The 21,187-nt window shown below is 44.9% G+C and overlaps 1 protein-coding gene across 1 annotated transcript in view; it reads right to left on the bottom strand.

Annotated features, from left to right (window-relative positions):
• BRDT (bromodomain testis associated) overlaps positions 1 to 20,338 on the bottom strand; it is a 137,421-nt gene extending 117,083 nt beyond the window's left edge. The window contains exon 1 of the mRNA XM_069737625.1: positions 20,150 to 20,338. Within this exon, the coding sequence (XP_069593726.1) occupies positions 20,150 to 20,338 (189 nt within the window). The remainder of the gene's footprint in view (positions 1 to 20,149) is intronic.
• Positions 20,339 to 21,187: the final 849 nt, after the last annotated feature.

Below are 21,187 nucleotides of genomic sequence, written 5' to 3'. Positions count from 1 at the left end.
CTGCCATCGGACATACTATCCAGTCCTTGTGACCTGGGACTTAATTCCCATGGAATGGATAGTACGTCATACGCAATCAGCCGTGCTCATGGGGGGGAGAGCGGCAGATCGTGGCCGGGTATTAGCTTATTAATCACAGCTGACACCCAGCACTATGTGCCAGGAGAGGTCACGGACCACTCCCGTAAAGTTAACCCCCTGAACACTGCGATCAAACAAGATCGCAGCGTTCCGATGGCATAAGGAAGCATCACGTGCTTCCCTAAGACCCTCAGAACAACGCGATGTGATCGGGTTGTTCTGAGGGTCTCCTCCCTGCATGCCCCCGGATCGAAGATGGTCACGGGATCCTTCTGGTTCCTGCAAGGAGGTGGCTTGTCAGTGCCCGCTGAGAGCAGGCGCCGGCAAGCCGCCTACACTGCCTGTCAGATCGCTGATCTGACACAGTGCTCTGCAAAGTGTCATATCAACAATCTGACTTTATACAGTGATGTCCCACCCTGGGACAATGTAAAAAAAAAAAAAAAAAATTAACGTGTGAAAATATATATTTTTTTAAATTCCTAAATAAAGAAAAAAAACATTTTTCCAATAAATAAATTTATGTAAATAATACAAATAATAAAAGAACACATTTAGTACAGCCGCGTCCGCAACGACCCGACCTATAGAACTGTCCCACTAGTTAACCCCTTCAGTGAACACTGTAAAAAAAATAAAAAAAATGAGGCAAAAAACAATGCTTTATCATTAGTGATGAGCAAATATACTCGTTACTCGAAATTTCCCGAGCATGCTCAAGGGTCCTCCGAGTATTTTTTAGTGCTCAGAGATTTAGTTTTTCTTGCCACAGCTGAATGATTTACATCTGTTAGCCAGCATAAGTACATGTGGGGATTCCCTAGCAACCAGGCAACCCCCACATGTACTTATGCTGGCTAACAGATGTAAATCATTCAGCTGCGGCAATAAAAACTAAATCTCCGAGCACTAAAATATACTCGGAGGACACCCGAGCATGCTCAGGAAATCTCGAGTAGCAAGTATATTCGCTCATCACGATTTATCATTATACCGCCGAACAAAATGTGGAATAACACGCGATCAAAAAGACAGATATAAACATGGTACCGCTGAAAAATTCATCTTGTCTCACAAAAAATAAGCCGCCATACAGCATCATCAGCAAAAAAATAAAAAAAGTTATAGCTCTCAGAATAAAGTGATGCAAAAATAATTATTTTTTATATAAAATCGTTTTTATTGTATAGAAGCACCAAAACATAAAAAAATTATACAAATGAGGAAGAATAAAACTGCGTTATCAATTTTACCACATGCGAAACAGTATAAACGCCCCACCCAAAAGAAATTCATGAATTTCTTGTTTTTGGTCATTCTGCCTCCCAAAAATTGTAATAAAAAGCGACAAAAAATATCATGTGCCCGAAAATGGTACCAATAAAAACGTCAACTCGTCCTGCAAAAAACAAGACCTTACATGACTCTGTGGGCCAAAACATGGAAAATTATAGATTTCAACATTTGATGATGCAAAAACTATTTTTTGCAATGAAATGTATCTTTTAGTGTGTGACAGCTGTCAAACAAAAACCAGCTATAAAAACCCGCTATAAATAGCAAATCAAACCCCCTCATCATCCCCTTAGTTAGGGAACAATAAAAAAAAATGTATTTATTTCTATTTTCCCATTAGGGTTAGGGCTAAAGTTAGGGTTGGGGCTAGAGGTGGGGTTAGGGTTTGGATTACATTTACGGTTGGGATTAAGGTTAAGGTTAGGGGTGTGGTTAGGGTTATGGTTGGGATTAGGGTTAGGGGTGTGTTTGGGTTAGGGTTGGTGTTAGAATTGGGGGGTTACCACTGTTTAGGCACATCAGGGGCTCTCCAAACATGACATGGCGTCTGATCTCAATTCCAGTCAATTTTGCATTGAAAAGTCAAACGGAGCTCCTTCCCTTCCGAGCTCTGCCATGCGCCCAAACAGTGGTTTACCCCCGCATATGGGGTATCAGCGTACTCAGGACAAATTGCACAACAACTTTTGGGGTCCAATTTCTCCTGTTTCCCTTGGTAAAATAAAACATTTTACTTCAGATCCAATTTGTTTTGTGAAAAAAAGTTAAATGTTCATTTTTTTTTTAAACATTCCAAAACTTCCTGTGAAACACCTGAAGGGTTAATAAAACTTCTTGAATGTGGTTTTGAGCACCTTGAGGGGTGCAGTATTTAGAATGGTGTCACTTTTGGGTATTTTCTATCATATAGACCCCTCAAAGTGACTTCAAATGTGATGTGGTCCCTAAAAAAAAAATAAAAATGGTATGGTAAAAAATTAGAAATTGCTGGTCAACTTTTAACCCTTATAACTTCCTAACAAACAAAAAAATGTTGGTTCCAAAACTGTGCTGATGTAAAGTAGACATGTCGGAAATGTTACTTATTAAGTATTTTGTGACATTTCTCTGTAATTTAAGGGCATGAAAAATCAAAGTTGGAAAATTGCGAAATTTTCAACATTTTTGCCAAATTTTCCATTTTTTTCACAAATAAACGCAAGTAATATCAAGGAAATTTTACCACTAACATGAAGTACAATATGTCAAAAGAAAACAATGTCAGAATCACCGGGATCTATGCAAGCGTTGCAGAATTATAACCTCATATAGGGACAGTGGTCAGAATTGTAAAAATTGGCCCAGTCATTAACGTGCAAAACCACCAGAGGCGTAGCTAGGGTTTTGGTTCAGGGGGGGTGGGGCGAAGCTTCTGAGTGGGCCCCTAACCAGGTAACCTTGATTACAATTCGGTGACGCGCCCTAATAGTGGAGGAGAACCAACATAGATATTACCACCATACGGTCAGTGCTAAGTACCAGCCCTACAGAACATATAAGAGATGACAGCACAGTTACAGATAATGTCTTACCGCTTACGTCCTTTCTGATGGAATTGTTCATTTTTCCCGTCTTTTCCATCTGGCCCAGACCAACATGACAACTTCTTCCAGCCAGGACTCGTCTGCAGAGAATACAACAAAGACACATTTCACTTCTCACATTCCAGCGCCATCACCATCTATTCCCAACCTGCACAAACTCCTCATCCTGCTGATATCCCAATACTGAGCCGCTGCTGCCGTATGTGTCCCTATTACTGCACCTGATACCCCAATACTGAGCCGCTGCTGCAGTATGTGTCCCTATTACTGCACCTGCTGTGTAAATTCTAAAGCACCCCCTCTATAATATAGTAATACCAGGTGCAAGTGCCCTAGAAAACACTGCCCATATTTTGCCCCCTAGAAAGTAATATTGCCCTGTGTGCCCCTTTGATAGTTACAGTAACCCGAGTTCCCCTATAACAATAAGTGCCCAATTTACATTTAATAATGTCCTGAGTCTCCCCCTGTACAGCTCCCCTATACACAGCATGATGCTCCCTCACTGTATAGTACCACCCACACAGTTTACTGACCCCTTAGTAGACTCCAAACTGATGGCTCCAACACTGTATAATGGCCCCTTCACTGTAATCCACACACTGTATGATGGCCCCATAGATAACCTCCATATAGTATAATGTGCCAGATAGTCCTCAATATAGTACAAGACAGTATCCCTATAGGCAGACCCTGTAGTATAAGGCAGGACCCCTATAGGCAGACCCTGTGGTATAAGGCAGCACCCCCAGATAGGCAGATCCTGTAGTGTATTAGGCGCAGCAACCCCCTTGGGCAGATCCTGTAGGGTATTAGGCAGCACCCCCCCATAGTCAGATCCTGTAGTGTATTAGGCAGCAGCCCTCCCATAGGCAGATCCTATAGTGTATTAGGCAGCAGCCCCCCCATAATCAGATCCTGTAGTGTATTAGGCAGCAGTCCACCCATAGTCAGATCCTATAGTGTATTAGGCAGCAGTCCCCCATAGTCAGATCCTGTAGTGTATTAGGCAGCAGCCCCCCCATAATCAGATCCTGTAGTGTATTCGGCAGCAGCCCCCCCATAATCAGATCCTGTAGTGTATTAGGCAGCAGCCCCCCCATAGTCAGATCCTGTAGTGTATTAGGCAGCAGCCCCCCATAGTCAGATCCTGTAGTGTATTAGGCAGCAGCCCCCCCATAGTCAGATCCTGTAGTGTATTAGGCAGCAGCCCCCCCATAGTCAGATCCTGTAGTGTATTAGGCAGCAGCCCCCCCATAGTCAGATCCTGTAGTGTATTAGGCAGCAGCCCCCCCATAGTCAGATCCTATAGTGTATTAGGCAGCAGCCCCCCCATAGTCAGATCCTGTAGTGTATTAGGCAGCATCCCCCCCCATAGTCAGATCCTGTAGTGTATTAGGCAGCAGCCCCCCCATAGTCAGATCCTGTAGTGTATTAGGCAGCAGCCCCCCCATAGTCAGATCCTGTAGTGTATTAGGCAGCAGCCCCCCATAGTCAGATCCTGTAGTGTATTAGGCAGCAGCCCCCCCATAGTCAGATCCTGTAGTGTATTAGGCAGCAGCCCCCCCATAGTCAGATCCTGTAGTGTATTAGGCAGCAGTCCCCCATAGTCAGATCCTGTAGTGTATTAGGCAGCAGTCCCCCATAGTCAGATCCTGTAGTGTATTAGGCAGCAGTCCCCCATAGTCAGATCCTGTAGTGTATTAGGCAGCAGCCCCCCATAGTCAGATCCTGTAGTGTATTAGGCAGCAGCCCCCCATAGTCAGATCCTGTAGTGTATTAGGCAGCAGCCCCCCCATAGTCAGATCCTGTAGTGTATTAGGCAGCAGTCCCCCATAGTCAGATCCTGTAGTGTATTAGGCAGCAGCCCCCCCATAGTCAGATCCTGTAGTGTATTAGGCAGCAGCCCCCCCATAGTCAGATCCTGTAGTGTATTAGGCAGCAGTCCCCCATAGTCAGATCCTGTAGTGTATTAGGCAGCAGTCCCCCATAGTCAGATCCTGTAGTGTATTAGGCAGCAGTCCCCCATAGTCAGATCCTGTAGTGTATTAGGCAGCAGTCCCCCATAGTCAGATCCTGTAGTGTATTAGGCAGCAGTCCCCCATAGTCAGATCCTGTAGTGTATTAGGCAGCAGTCCCCCATAGTCAGATCCTGTAGTGTATTAGGCAGCAGCCCCCCCATAGTCAGATCCTATAGTGTATTAGGCAGCAGCCCCCCCATAGTCAGATCCTGTAGTGTATTAGGCAGCAGCCCCCCCATAGTCAGATCCTGTAGTGTATTAGGCAGCAGTCCCCCATAGTCAGATCCTATAGTGTATTAGGCAGCAGCCCCCCCATAGTCAGATCCTGTAGTGTATTAGGCAGCAGCCCCCCCATAGTCAGATCCTGTAGTGTATTAGGCAGCAGTCCCCCATAGTCAGATCCTGTAGTGTATTAGGCAGCAGCCCCCCCATAGTCAGATCCTGTAGTGTATTAGGCAGCAGTCCCCCATAGTCAGATCCTGTAGTGTATTAGGCAGCAGCCCCCCCATAGTCAGATCATGTAGTGTATTAGGCAGCAGTCCCCCATAGTCAGATCCTGTAGTGTATTAGGCAGCAGCCCCCCCATAGTCAGATCCCCCCCCCCCCCCGCCTGCTCAGGGGCCCCATAGCGGCAGGGCAGGGAGATTGATTCTCCTTGCTCTGCCGCAGAATGTAACTGGCGCTGATGCAGTTACAGTAGCGTAGCTCCGGGTGGGCCCCATCAGAGCGCTGGGCCCGGGGCGCCAGCACCCTCTGCCACCTCCCCCCCCCCCTTCCTGGCAGCTATGCTACTGAAAACCACCCTTGGGGGTTAATGAGAAAAAAATGAACTTTTTTGGATTTATCAAATGGCTGCAATGAATCAAAGAGTGAAAAATGTGAAGGGGTCTGAATACTTTCTGTATCCACTGTAGTTCGATTTAGAACATAAAAGCAGTAACTACAGTGTAAGATAGAGTTTGGTAAGCATTATAGGTGTAATCTGGTTAATGTATTGTGGGATAAGCATTGTTAGTATAATAGGCAGAGTGTTCAGTAGGAATATAGGGAATGTAAAGTAGAAGATAAGTTATAGAAGATCATTAAAAACAAAACACAAAGCACCGATTTATATAGCACACTGACATATACATTAGCCCTAAATGTTCCCAGGCTATTAAGAACAGCTGACAGCCTTTGTGGAGTTACAAACAGAATTCCAGTTATCACATTTAAATTTATATAATTATAAAAGAATTCAGCATGCGTATCGGTCGCAATGTCGGAGAAAACTTATTGAGATCCAGATTGATATCACGCTGGCTTCCATTTTGGAGAACAGCGGGACAAGGGGTGGCAATTTCAGAAGTGTATAGAGATTTATTATTCACCTTTCTAGCCAAACAACCCATCAAGTCTAGAGTGAAATGGGAAGCTGAATTGGGAGAGATAAATGATGACAGATGGGAATCTATTTTAGAATATGTGACTAAGATCTCTATGAGCGAACCTGGGAGGATGTCTCAATTATACGTGATTCATAGCGCTTACAGAACTCCCGATAGACTGTTCAAGATGGGTTTGAGGTCTGATTCCGAGTGTCCACGATGTTCGCAGGAACAGGCAGACATGTTACACATGCTGTGGCACTGCCCTAGATTGTCTGCCTTCTGGACAGTTGTATTGAATCGGATTGAATTGGTATATAGGTGTGTCATTCCCAGAGACCCTTTGGTCTGTATATTAGGCTATGTGGAAGAAATAGCTGTGGTATCTATGGTTAAACTGGCTATTGCTAGACTGTTATTCATAGCAAGGAAATTGATAGCCCGGTTCTGGATCAGGGAGGAGCCTCCGACTAGACGAGACTTTCTTACGCAGGCGGATCATATAATATTATTGGAAAAAAGTATCTATACTAAGAGAAATAAACTAGATGTATTTCAAAAGATTTGGCAGCCATGGATAGAATGGGATTAGAATTGTGGGGAGGATGCATAATGTTATAGATGATGTTCATACTATACAATTGTATTTGAATTGGGGAAGGAATATCGGATGGGAATTTGGGAAAGCATTAAAGGGGTCTCGAGGGGGGGGGGGATAGGGAGGGAAAAGGGGGTGGGTTATGTTAATAAAATATATGATTATCTGTGAATAACAGCTTGATGTCATTTGTTATCATTGATTTTCCTTAATAAAAATTTATCTGATTAAAAAAAAAAAAAAAAGAACAGCTGACAGCCTGGTTACTTTACAGGGAATGTTACCATTATGACGTTACCCCTCGTCACTGAAGCCGCACTCTGATGCTCAGCGTCTCCTCGATTTCACGCTGAACAGTTGCATCATGCCACTGTTCAGCTTGAAATCCAGATGAAGCAGAGATGGATTATGATATGGGACAAGCGTATTATTGTCAGACAGGTGAGGGATGTGTTTTGTTTTTTTAATTATTTTTACAGTAACAAATGGGAAAATGAGGGTGGGGTGTGCTTATTTCAATGATAATACTTTATTCTTGCTGTGCCTTTTTTACAATATGACTATGGGGTTAGTAACGGGGGCGTCATATAGACACCCTTCCATTACTAACCCCTGTGCTTGATGTCAGCTGACAATACAAAGTTGACACTAACCTCAACCCTATTACCCCACTTGCCACCGCAGCAGGGCAAGTGGGAAGAGCATGGCTATGAGCCAGATTTGGCGCATTTTATTGATGCGCCATTTCTGGGGTGGCTGAGGACTGATTTTGGTAGCCTGGGAGAAGGGGTAATATCCCTGGTCCCTTACCAGGCTATTAAAGTCAACCCACAGCTGTCTGTTCCAGAGGTCTCAAACTGCATTCCTCGAGGGCCGCAAACAGGTCATGTTTTCAGGATTTCCTTGTATTGCACAGGTCAGGTGATAATTTAACCACCTGCATAGATAATCATTCTGGCACCTTGTGCAATGTTAAGGAAATCTTGAAAACAAGCATGGTTTGAGGCCCTCGAGGAATGCAGTTTGAGACCCCTGGTTAGCCTTTGCTGGTTAGAATTCATAGGGGGAACCCCATGTCATTTTTTTGTCCCCTTTCCCAGATTAGTAACATCTCCCCCTCAGCTGTGCAGGTTATCAAAATTATATGGGAGCCCAATTTTTTTTTATTTATTTTTTTAACACATGAAGTTCACAGCGGGTGCTGAATACAACTCCCATCATGGTCGCCTGGTTGCGCTATTTTCAGTGAGACCAGGCGACAATGATGACAGCTGTCTTCAGCACCCGGCGCCTGGGAACAACACGAACTATACCGCTTTTTCCCAGGCACTGGTACGTGTCACACAGATCACACATGAATGTCATCCGTGTGTCCTCAGTGTGCGGCCCGCTGTCACGACTATTGTCGGGTGTGCCAGGAACATGGCCTCTTTCCCTGTCCCTACCGCTAGGGTGCGCCCTTGCTCCGCTGATTACTTCTAATGGTGAAGACGCCGGGGCCACGTACCTTGCCTTAGCTCCTGAATCCGCTCTCGGTCTGTTCCCTTCAACCACCCAGGGAAGAGAGAAGTAGTAGTGTACTGTAATACACCAACCAGACTTAACAAGGTAATACGAACAGGGGTAATGAAAAATACCAAACATACACACACATAACAGAGGAATGCACCAGGGAGTGAAGGATAGGGTTAAACCAAAGTAGGAGAAGAAAGGGAATTATCACACACTCAAAAATCAAGCAACAGTCACAAAGAAATCCACCAAACGCCTTCTCAAATAACCACCAACAACATCCTGCCATGCAGCAAAAGCTACTCTGACAATGTGTGTTAGGCTACTTTCACACTAGCGTCGTTCGACGCACGTCACAATGCGTCGTTTTGAAGAAAAAAACGCATCCTGCAAAGTTGCCTGCAGGATGCGTTTTTTCTCCATAGACTTTCATTAGTGACACATTGTGACGGATTGCCACACATTGCATCCGTTGTGCGACTGATGCAACGTTTTTTTTGTCCGTTGGGTCCGCTTTTTCCGACTGCGCATGCACGGCCGGAACTCCGCCCCCTCCTCCCCGGACCTTACAATGGGGCAGCGGATGCATTGTAAAACTGCATCCGCTGCCCCCGTTGTGATTTTACTTCACAGCATGTGTCGGCCCGACGCACTGCGACGGGCCCGTACTGACGCTAGTGTGAAAGTAGCCTTAGTCAGGACCCAAATTACATAGGAGATGTGAATGGCTAACAGTGCACAGCTGAGAGCCTTAGCTCCAAGAGCTCAGAACAGAGCAGATTAACCCCTGCACTGTCGAAAGAAATGTACACAGTGCAAGCAATATGCAGGTGAAGTGCTTCTATTCAGCACAGGATTAAGAAATCAGACACTGCAGTCTTCTCACTGTCGCGTGACACCCATATTTTGTCTGTGGTGAGCGTAAAAAACGGACATGTCTGCAGGTTTTTCCTCACAGACACATAGTCTGTGTGAAAAATCTGACATGTATGCATCACCATTGACCACAATGTGTGTGTGTCTCCGTATTTGCGGCCCTTAGACGGACCGCATAAAGTCACAAAAATCGAACATGTGAAGGAGGACTAAGGCAGATTCATGCTGCCTGAACCAGAGTTGGACTCTGTTACTGCAGCCTTGTATGTTCTTTAAAATGTTGTAAGTTTAAAAGAAAGCAGATTGTACTAACTTGGCTGGGAACTAGACTTCTAGTTCAAGAGGCAGGTCCCTGCTGGCTTCTCCCTGTCTCACTCCCCTAGAATGACAGGTCTCTACTAGTGATGAGCGAGTGTTGCTCTGGTTTTCCGAGCACGCTCGGGTGATCTCCGAGTATTTGTGAGTGCTCGGAGATTTAGTTTTAATCGAGGCAGCTGAATGATTAACAGCTACTAGCCTACTTGATTACATGTGGAGATTCCCTAGCAACCAGGCAACCCCCACATGTACTCAGGCTGGCTAGTAGCTGTAAAGTGTAGAAGATAAACTTGGCACACACTTAGTGGGATGCAGTGAGATTTTAATTAGGAGAGTACATACAGTAGACGTTTCGGTCAAACATAGACCTTCATCAATGTACCTCTCAAGAATCCCAGATTATAGGGGGTCACAATAGTAATAGTGAGCGGAAACCCTGCTTGCTGCAGTAGATAAAGGGGCCTGAGATCGGCACCGGTGATAGGCTGTATGGGACGCGGTGTCCACCGCTAGTCCAGAAGCGGTGGACACCGCGTCCCATACAGCCTATCACCGGTGCCGATCTCAGGCCCCTTTATCTACTGCAGCAAGCAGGGTTTCCGCTCACTATAATCTGGGATTCTTGAGAGGTACATTGATGAAGGTCTATGTTTGACCGAAACGTCTACTGTATGTACTCTCCTAATTAAAATCTCACTGCATCCCACTAAGTGTGTGCCAAGTTTATCTTCTACACTATATGGTTTGGGCGCCTACTTGAGCACCACTGATATTAGCTGTGCCTACGGTTATTATTCTATATGGCTAGTAGCTGTAAGTCATTCAGCTACCGCGATGAAAACTAAATCTCCGAGCAGTCATAAATACTTGAAGGTCACCCGAGCAATGAGTACACTTGCTCATCACTAGTCTCTACCTATTAACATACATACAAAAAGGGTGCAACAAAGAGGCAGGGAGAAGCTAACAAGAGTATGTTTCCAGAGCCGCAGCATTTCATACATGGCTATGATAACAGAGATGGACTGAGATACATACTGCCAGTGGTCCAGGCAGCATGAATCAGCCGTACGTTTCCTTTTAAGTGTCTGAAGCCATGTGGAAATAGAGGTGATACAGTTTCGAAGGCAGTCAATGTGGACATTGAGGCTATGTGCACGCGTTCAGGATTTCTTGCAGAAATTTCCTGAGAAAAACCTGAAAATTTCTGCAAGAAATCTGCATGCATTTTTTGCGCGTTTTTTGCGGACATTTCCCAATGCATTATATAGTGGGAAATCCGCAAAATTAATGAACATGCAGCGGTTTTTTTACCGCGATGCGTTTTTTTCGCGGAAAAAAAAGGCATCATGTGCACAAAAATTGCGGAATTCATTCTAAATGATGGGATGCATAATGTATGCTCTTTTTTTTGCGGTTTTATAGCGTTTTTATAGCGAAAAAAAACGTGAAAAATCAGCAACGTGTGCACTCAGCCTGAAAGTTGGGGGTGGGGGGGGGGGGTGAAGGTGCCAGCAGTTAAACGTTACCAATGCCTATGGTAAGAAAATCCCTTTTAAATACTATGCGAAAGACATTCAAAGCAATGGTCAACTAAACGACAATTATTAAAATAAATATTAATGCTCAGAGACTAGGCAGCTTGTGATGAAATACTTCAGCTGCTGTAAGACCGATATGGTGACCTTTCTATCTTTACCCCTTGGTCAGTTATTCTTCACATTTGAGAAATACAGACTAATTGGGGCAAGTTGTCAAATAGCAGACAATTAATGCGCCTTACATAATCTTTACAGACAAGTTGTGGTTCTTAATTAGACACTAAAATGAAAAATATGGCATGGCCACAAGCTCCAGTACTAGGGGTAATTATTGTGCTTTTAGTAAAGGAACTTTCACACATTTACGGCCCAAATAACTAGGAAAAGAAAGTTTTCTGGAATATGATTAGTAAGCCCAATCGTTAAACTGCACATACGAAGAATGTAACATGTATTAAAGAAGAACTCAAAAATGACAAAGTGGGATTAAGAGTTTAATTGGGGGTCATCTGTGTCTACTGTAAAGCTAATTACTATCAGAATGGACATGGAGCGTGAAAGCTGGTATTATCTGGATATTGTTTTTACAGTGTAAGGAGATAAGAAATGTTGCCCACATTGTTGCTTGAAGAAGTGAGTGTTATTGTGATGCATAATGCGAACTGTGACTTGTGTTAGTATTGTTGATTAGGTGTGCTGCTTGAAATAGGGAAAGCAAAATAGGGATTTTTGTGTACTCACCGTAAAATCCTTTTCTCCGAGCCATTCATTGGGGGAAACAGACCGTGGTGTATGCTGCTGCCACTAGGAGGCTGACACTAAGTGATACAAAGAAAGTTAGCTCCTCCTCTGCAGTATACACCCTCCTGCTGGCTCTCAGCTAACCAGTTCAGTGCAAAAGCAGTAGGAGATCAATAACAATACATGAGCGTATAGCATGTCACATTATATATGAGAGTATAGCATGACAAATTATAAAAAACAAGCACAAGCTAATAATAGGGTGGGAGCTGTGTCCCCCAATGAATGGCTCGGAGAAAAGGATTTTACGGTGAGTACACAAAAATCCCTATTTCTCCTTCGCCTTATTGGGTGACACAGACCATGGGACGTCCCAAAGCAGTCCCTGGGTGGGAACAACATCAGATCAGGCCTTGTGAAACTGCTACTTACACTTACAAGTGCGCCACCGCAGCCTGCAGAGTCCGTCTGCCCAGACTCACATCTGTGGAGGATTGGAAATCATAGTGCTTCAGGAATGCGAGCGGACTGGATGAACCGGCAAGGTTGCAGGCGTGCACTGCTTGCCTAGAAACCTCGATAGGCTGATATCTCCCTGTCTATCTAGCACGGAAGGACTCCTGGATGGTGTAACGAATCCACCAGGCTAACATGGCCGATGAAACGGCAAAACCCTTCCTGACACAGTCAGGGAACCATCCTCTGACCGTGAGGTAGCCCAAATAAAGCGTCCAACCTTCAGAAGGACGCATTCCTCGAGACGTACCTACATAGAGCACGCACCACATCCAGATATGGGGAACCCATTCCGTTTTGTGGACTGGTGTGGAAAGAGATGAGGGAAAAACGATACCCTCATAACTGTGGGAATACCATACCACCTTGGTAACAAGGGACGGGGATGGCCTGAGGGCAACCTTGCTTTGATGGTAATAAGGGAAAAAAAGTCTGAAAGAACAGAGAGGCTAGCTCCGAATACTCGTTAGGATGAGTAGATCAGAGAAAAAATGGGGGCGACCTTCCTGATAGTAAAGTCTGTTAGGATCAAAAATGGAGTCTACTGTAAGACTCCTAGGAACATTAAGGTCCCAAAGGTCTAGCGGTATGTGATAGGGAAGAACCACAGGTGAAGACTCCCTGCGAGGAAGTCCATATTTGAGGCTTGTAGCAGTAAGACGGAGATAGTAGTTCCGCAATCGAGAAAAACCTGACATGGTCAGTGAGGATCTCCCAGGATCACTGGGGCCCTTCCTGCTTCCGAGAAGATCACGGAAGTAGTGGAAGAGGGGTTATGGAAAATGGAACCATGGAAGAACCAGAGCATGTACTGCGATGCCTTTTAGATCTGGAGGCCGAACCACGAACGTAGAGTACATTCGCGTTCAGTCTGGCGTTCTTCATCTCCCCTGGATGAGGAAGGAGCTCAGAGGCTACCCCTTGAAAGCCTGATTGACCTGCAGGAAATTAGAGGAGCGAAGGACACCGCTTCCATTGGCGTCAACAATTTCCCTCAAAACCCACCTAGCAAGGCGAATGGAATGAGGGGATAGAGGACAAATGCGTAAGCTCCCTGTTGAAGGGCAACGGCCTTGTCTCAAGGGAGAATCACCAACCTTCTGGAAGATTCCAGGGTCATCCTCGAAAAGGATATTTGCTGGGCTGGAAATGAGGGAAAAACTTGTCTAGGTTTAGCTGCCAGCCCAGGAGAGAGAGGGTATTGCAAGGATTATAGAAGACTCAGCGCAGGGCTGGAAGAGCGGCTAGAAAGTCGACCAGATAGGGCAGGACGACCACGCCTCCAGGGTGGAAGAGGAACATAACGGCCACCAGAACCCTTGCGAACACTCTGGGTGAGGTAGCAAGGCCGAAGGACAAGGACGTGATTTGAAAATGCCGTTCGCGAAAGGGAAAGCGAAGGAATTTTTGAAGAGGGGAAGACATAGGAATGTGAAGGTAAGCAACCCAAATGTCGGTGGATGTGAGAAACTCCACATTTATCTGTTGAAGTAATGGCTGAGCGGAGGAACTCCATCCGAAGGAGGACCTTGTCAAGCTTGGTAGAAGTTTGAGGTTCAGGGTTGGTTTTACTAATCGGTCCCCTTTTTGGAACCAAGATCCCTTAGATCTTGACCGTCCTGGACAACTGATCCACTGCTGATTGGTCTATAGGAAACATGCAAACCTTTGTTCCTGCAAGAGGAACACTCCCAACTTCTCACCGAATAACTGATCACTCTGGTAAGGGAGTGATGTCAGAGGCCTTTTGAACGCAGAGTACGTTTCCATTCTCTGAGCTTTAATGTTCTTCTGAGTGTAATGGCATTTGTTACTGATGGCGCCGCGCAGGTAGATGCATCCGAGAGGCGTGAAGCAGCTGGTCTGCTTGCCCAATTGACCAGCTGTATCGTTTTCGGGAAAAGATTACTGTTGGAAAGGAAAATATTGAAGACCTTTGATCAGGAGGCCATTGCTCTGGCAACACTCGGCGGCTAAGGAAGGGTAGAGCGCTGAACCAGAGGCCGCAAGGCGGAAACGAACCAGATTGCTGTCTGACAGTCCGTATTCTTTTAAATGGATGACCCATCGAGCAGGGATACCAGTAGGTATACCACAGGAGATTCTACCCAGGTTAATCTGCCAAGTGGCAGAATGCGTGGCTGCATCCAGCAGGTCAGGAAAAAAGCTGTGTCTTGCTAGTGCCGATTTCTTTGACGTTCACTTATCTGGACACCCCTGTGCGGGTGACTGACAAGTCATGCAGAGTTGAAATGATGAACTCTTGATTCACCATCCTCTTAACAGGGAATTGGAAAGGGATCGTCCGCCTTCTGCTATAAATAGAGGTGATGCAGAGGGGGGTGCTCAGATGCCAAAAAAGGGTGCCTCTGTACATCCACAGAGTTCAAGTCTCTGGGTGGACAGGGCTTGTTGTCCGGCGTTAGGCTTGGCTGCAGAAGAGGAAACATGGAGGTGACACTCCATGTGCTCGTCTGTTGACAGTGTGAGGAGATCGGTGCCCTTATATATATAGGCGTCTCCCTGACATATATATATGTATATATACCTATTCTATGTGTATATATCTACTCTAATCTAACCTGTCAGTGTGATTTTACTGTACTCTGCGCTGAATTGCCGGCTTTTCTAAGGAGACCCGTGCGTAAAAATCGGACAGCAATACGGATGTTGCGATAAAAAAAAAAAAAAAAAAAATATCGCATCACACTCGCATACGTTACATCAGTTTTTTCGGTCCGTAAATCGGACCGTTTTTTTCTCACACAAGTGGAGATGAGCCCTTATGTTTATAGTCCTTTTACTAGGCAGTGCTCCTAATAGCCAGTTTCCTATTCCACACTGATGAGGGGCAAATACCCCAAAACAGCTGTCTGTGGATGGATACCATGTTTTGGCATAGGTGGTTTTCCTTTTTGGATGCTGCCCTTCCCGTGGTTGTTCCTTCCTGGTGAAAGACCTGCCTATTTATTGCTTGCGTTGAGAAACACGGGATGGTGTCTCTGCGGCTTTTCTACATGCATTGGGATAAAAGCAGGCTGGCAGGATTTACATGCGGTGAAATAGAAGACACTGAAATAAAAAGATCTTATTAGAGTTGATGTAAGGCTTCGCTGAGATTTGAACTTAAAGCTCTCCGTTTATAAGCCTGCACACTTTAAGTCCTAAAGTATGCTTTCTTGAGCCCTTTTACAGGGATACTTACAGAAAATGGTAGAAGGGGATACCGCTGATGGAAGGGGGGTTGCCTCTCTTACCCTGAGCAGATATGTCCCAGATCCTGCTCCTGTGGTCAAAGCTGAATTGGTTCCTGTTGAAGAATAGCACTGGTCTCAGTACCCAAATACAGGATCCATTTCCGGAGGAAAAGTGGGTAGGAATATAGCCCCCGAGAACACAACAGGCGCCTCTCGTTTTGCATGAGAAGCGCCAGAATCGTGGGAGGGGCTGCCGGAACGCACCATAGCGTGGGCGGCGCCTCCGGGTTGCGGCGTAAACGGCTGCAAGCCGGGGACTAAATTTTTCGGTGCCTGCGTGAACAGTTGCTGGCTTGGGGCCCTGACCAAAAGCCAGGGGCTAACGTTTTTGCCGCCAGAACACAGGCAGAGATACCGGCTTGCGGCCTGGCGCAGGCCGCGAGCTAAATTCCCCAGCGTGTGACCGCGGTTCCCCTGCAGGAACAGTAACCGGCTTGCGGCCTAGCGCAGACCGGGGACTACATTTTTGGTGTTATCGGGTTGCGGCCTAGCGCGGGCCGAAGCCGGGGACTAAATTAAAAGCACGGCAGTGGGGAAGGGATGCTGGCCGGAAAGTCCAGAGGATCGTGCTGCAGAAGCCCCCCCGAGATCCCAAACTTACCGCCGGAGCTGGAGAAAAGGCAGAGACTGCACTCTGCTTGCAGGTGAGGGTTGTAGACGGTGCAGGAACCCTCCATCCACCATCCCTTTTTAGAAGGGAGCAGGAGAGGGACCGTCCAACTCCTTGCAGCACCACTGTTTAATCGGTGGTGGTCCAGCGGGACCAGCAGGGATGCCATAGGGGCCTCTGTGTATCCTAAGGGTTCGCTCCCCTAGGATTTCACACAGGGCTGTGTCCGGCTGTAGCCTGGCTCAGAAGGAGGTACATGGAAACGACACTCTGTGTTTCCGTCTGTTGCTGGTGCGGGGAGAACAGCGCCCTGAAGGGAACTGTCGCCCCCAAGATAGCTCAGACATGGCTTCCCACGTCGCAGGAGAGTGTACGGGGAGGTATACTCGCCGTGCTCGCCTGTTGATGATTCGGGGGAGATCAGAAGCTTGAAAGGATCCGTCGCCCCCTTCACTCCATTAATTAAAAAATAAAAATTTACAGAAAAGTAAAAAATATAATAAAAACGTTGGGGTCTGAACCAGACCCTGTGTGCCTCCTATGGACACTAAGCAAGAACTGGTTAGCTGAGAGCCAGCAGGAGGGTGTATGCTGCAGAGGAGAAGCTAACTTTCTTTGTATCACTTAGTGTCAGACTCCTAGTGGCAGCAGCATACACCACGGTCTGTGTCCCCCAATGAGGCGAAGGAGAAAGTTAATATTTGGGACTAGCCCTGGATGGGAGAGGAAAAGCTGAATGGAAAGAGACATTTTTCTTTTGGGAAGTCATATAGGTCTCTTCTCCATACAGTCTGGGACCAAAGGTCTGGTGTGAGCAGTGCCACAGTTATTAGGAGTTCCTAGAAGGGCGATTAGACCAGGAGAAAGATGGCGTGATCCAAACCGAAATGAGGAAGTGTCCAGAGGTTGTCTCATCATGGACAGTTCCTTCTCTAACCACTTATATGGAAGTTTCAACAACAGCCAAGCAAGGGTATTTATTCAACCATTTTTGGAATTAGTATAGAAGTAAATGGAAAGAGCCACACAAGTGCATTCACCTCTCCAGTCACATCTCCTGGCACCTCAGGTGACAACTCCATGTTCTTTACCAGACTAGCTTGATCACACAACTAACTCAAGCAGAAGAAAGTGGCAACTGGCAGATAATAGAGCTGAGAAGGCAGAGGTTCAGAAAAGTGCCCTGATCACACCCCGAGCACTTCAGCTTAATTTGCAGATGAATTAAAACAAAAAATTTTTAAGTCAAGGCCCAAGGATTGTATGATTTAAAGGTGTGGATGACATTTTCTTTAATGGACCAACATGACCATATAAACAGTATAACAGGTTGAATCGTTCTGACCGATTCGCTTTCATAACAATTGTTTCGATTTCGGCATAGGATTTGTGTGAGCATTTGAATCAGGAGTTTCTGGTTTGGGTCAGATTTCCTGATCCCAACAAATTTTTAGATATTGTGTTGCCCATCTTTCTTCGATTTTATGAACCAGGGATTAGAGAACAAGTCACAGGAGAGTGGTGCCAGCATGGTGACACTTCACTGGTAACAGGGAGAAATTTACCAAGCTAAATACACCTGAATTCTAACTTAATCTGCACCCAAAAAATATATGCCTTGCACCAAATTTACAATGTGTAGAAACTTCCCACTCGAAAGGAGTGGGTTTGCTGGAAAATGTTTTAACATGGAACATCGTACTCCAAACTTTGGGCACAAAGTAAGTCAAGTCAAATATAGATTAAAACAGTCTAAAATGCAGCAAATGTATCAAGCTTATGAGTCCTCCAGCCATGTTCCAGATAAAATAAGCTTTATTGCAAAAAGTAAAAAAAAAAAAAAAGTAATAATCCTCAAGATAGAAAAAGGATACACCATTTGGGCTAAGCGTTTCAGATGGCAGGTCAGTCCTTATTCATGGATAATGGGTAATTATTAGTGTTGATGGAATAGCTTCAGATAACTCCTTATCCGAATAGCTATAGCACTTACCGAATAGCTGCCTCGGGAACCCAGATACCTGGATCGCTCCAGATAATCAGCGGTTCAACGACGTAGCTGCATGTGCTGCGGTTGTGTGACAGTCATAACACATACATGGAGAGCCCAACAAACAGGCTCTCCATGAATGTGTTGTGACTGACACATGCAGCCGCGGTGCCGAACAGCTGATTATCGGGAGCGCTCCAGGTATCCGGGTTCCCGAGGCAGCTATACGGTAAGTGCTGTAGCTATTCGGATAAGGAGTTATCCGAAGCTATTCGATCAATAGTAATAATTATTAGAGATGAGTGAACGTGCTCGGACATGGTGTTAACCGAGCATGCTCGGGTGCTAACAGAGTATGTTCGGCGTGCTAGAAAAATATGTTAAGGGTCCCCGCATTTCTCGTGGCTGTTAGGCAATACCTGCATGTGTTGTGACTGTTGAACAACAGAGAGACATTTATGCGCGGGGACTCCATCATATTATCCAAGCACGTTCGCTCAGCACTAATTATCCATGAATAAAGACTGCACTGCAGTCTGAAATGCGTACGAAAAGGATACACAATTTTGTCTATACTTGACGATGTCTACCCTTTAAACTTGTTGGAATAAGGCTTATTAATTTTAGCTGGAACACGGCTGAGGACTCCATCTTGATCCTCACAGTGCCACACCGGGCAGTAGTGGCTTCCGTAGTGCTGAGGATCACAGTAGTCTCATCAAGGGTGAACTTGTTAGGCTATATCACTTTTGCACCAACTTTATTAAACAGCATTAACAATTTTGTGGCCAATTTTAATATGGTCTTGTCTAAGCTTTCAGCATTCAATTTATTGAGGGGCAGCCGAAGTTGAGCGGGGGCACCATGTTGAAATTGTAGGGTGACAACCTCCACTGCCAGGTAGGTGATCAGCTATACAAGGCTTAGTCAGCTAGCCTTCCTTAATAATAATTGTGCATATATCCCCAAACACTGTTCATCTTCCTTTTAATAGGGTTGTTTGAACATATACAACACCTATACAACAGTACCCTCTCGGCAAGCAGACGGCATACCTCTAGGCCTAAACCTAAAAACCTATAAAACAGCGTTAGGCTGTGGAGCAATAATTGATATCAAACAGCCTAGTTATCAATAATTCGTAAGAAGTAAATGAGTTATGGCCAGGAAGTCCACGCCAGAAAATAGAGGTATCAAGAATAATAATCAAACACGTTTATTGAAATATCAAATACACATCAAAAATTACATATTCACAAAATTTATAGACAAACAGTAGTGAGTGGGGGGCAACAATTAAGAACGGCCAGTATGCATAGATGTTGATAGATGGAGAAAATAATACTGGCAATAGACCACACAGAAAATCCGGAAAACCCTGCTACAGAATCGCACTGACATGTGCTAAATGGTCATTATAGAGTTAATCGGCTATAGACATCAATGATGTAGCAAGGAACAATCCCAAATGTATAGTCAGTAAATAGGAGTTGGGCCAACTATGTAATTTTTGATGTATATTTGATATTTCAATAGACGTGTTTGACTATTATTCTTGATACCTCTATTTTCTGGCGTGGACTTCCTGGCCATAACTCATTTACTTCTTACTTATTGATAATTAGGCCATTTGTTTAAACATATGTTCACTATTTTTAGAGATATTCAATAAAGGTATTTTTTAGGTTTGGTCTTTGGTAATTGACTCCTAGGTATATCTGTGGGGTTTTTTCTCTTGCCCATCTGAATGCAAGAATATAATTCTCACTTATCAAGAATTTAACAGAGTGCCACAAAACTACATACGTATAAGTAATAGAAGTCACATAATTACACCCTTACAGGGAGGCTCAGCTTTGCAGCATCTACAGGCTGTTGAAATGGCCAGGAAAAGTTGTGCTTCCATAACGCCTTTAATACCACCTTCTCCAGGTACTGAAGCTGGTTAGTGAGACGCCCGGTTTTCTTGCGATTAATGTACTCCGGTGGAGGTGGATTCACGATTGATAAGTGCAGCTGTCTGCTTGACATGGTGCAGCAAAGCAGTTTACTACTTCGGCACACATTCCCCTAAAAAAAAAAAAGCCAGACACCATGAGTTAATGTAAGGGTTAATGACAATATGCTTCTACACCTATAGTGCCTTTTTTTAGGCAGCAAACCCAAACATTTTGACATTTAGCGTAAGTTTTCACAGTACAGATTATCTGCTCTGTATTTGCTAGAAGAAAAACACACTGTGTTTTAGGCTATGTGCACACGTTGCAGATTATTTGCGGGTTTTTAGCGTATTTGCGCTATAAAACCGCAAATAATCTGCATACATTAAGCATTCCATCATTTATAATGGAATACGCAATTTTTGTGCACATGATGTGCGTTTTTCCGCACTAAAAACGCATTGCGGAAAAATAATGAACATGTTCATTAATTTTGCGGGTTTTTTCGCGGATTTCCCACTGTCTAATGCATTGGGAAATGTCCGGAAAAAAACGCATGCGGATTTCTTGCGGAAATCTGGCAGAAATGTCCGGATTTCCACAGGAATTTTCTGCATGAATTCCTGAACGTGTGCACATAGCCTTACAGTACCAGCAAAACGAAAGTAAAGGAGAGAGGAGTGCAGTGAATCCCGGGCGCTGCCACTGACAAAGGATAATACAGGCAGGATGTATAAAAAATGTCCAATTTATTATAACACATTTCGGAGTAGACCCTACTTCTTCCTGATGTCTCTTGCTTTTGCTTGTTATGTCCTCTCTCCATTTGGTGTGGGTACAGCAGCCACGATCAGGTTATACATCTCTCTTTACATACCGTAGTTGTGACTGGGAGTATCATACTGTGTGGAGGGGCTCATACTGTGTGGGAAAATATAGG

Source organism: Ranitomeya imitator, chromosome 8 (genome assembly GCF_032444005.1).
Source record: "Ranitomeya imitator isolate aRanImi1 chromosome 8, aRanImi1.pri, whole genome shotgun sequence".
NCBI lineage: Eukaryota > Metazoa > Chordata > Amphibia > Anura > Dendrobatidae > Ranitomeya > Ranitomeya imitator.
The sequence above is the reverse complement of the archived record's forward strand: the minus strand, read 5'-3'. Positions and strand labels throughout refer to the sequence as shown.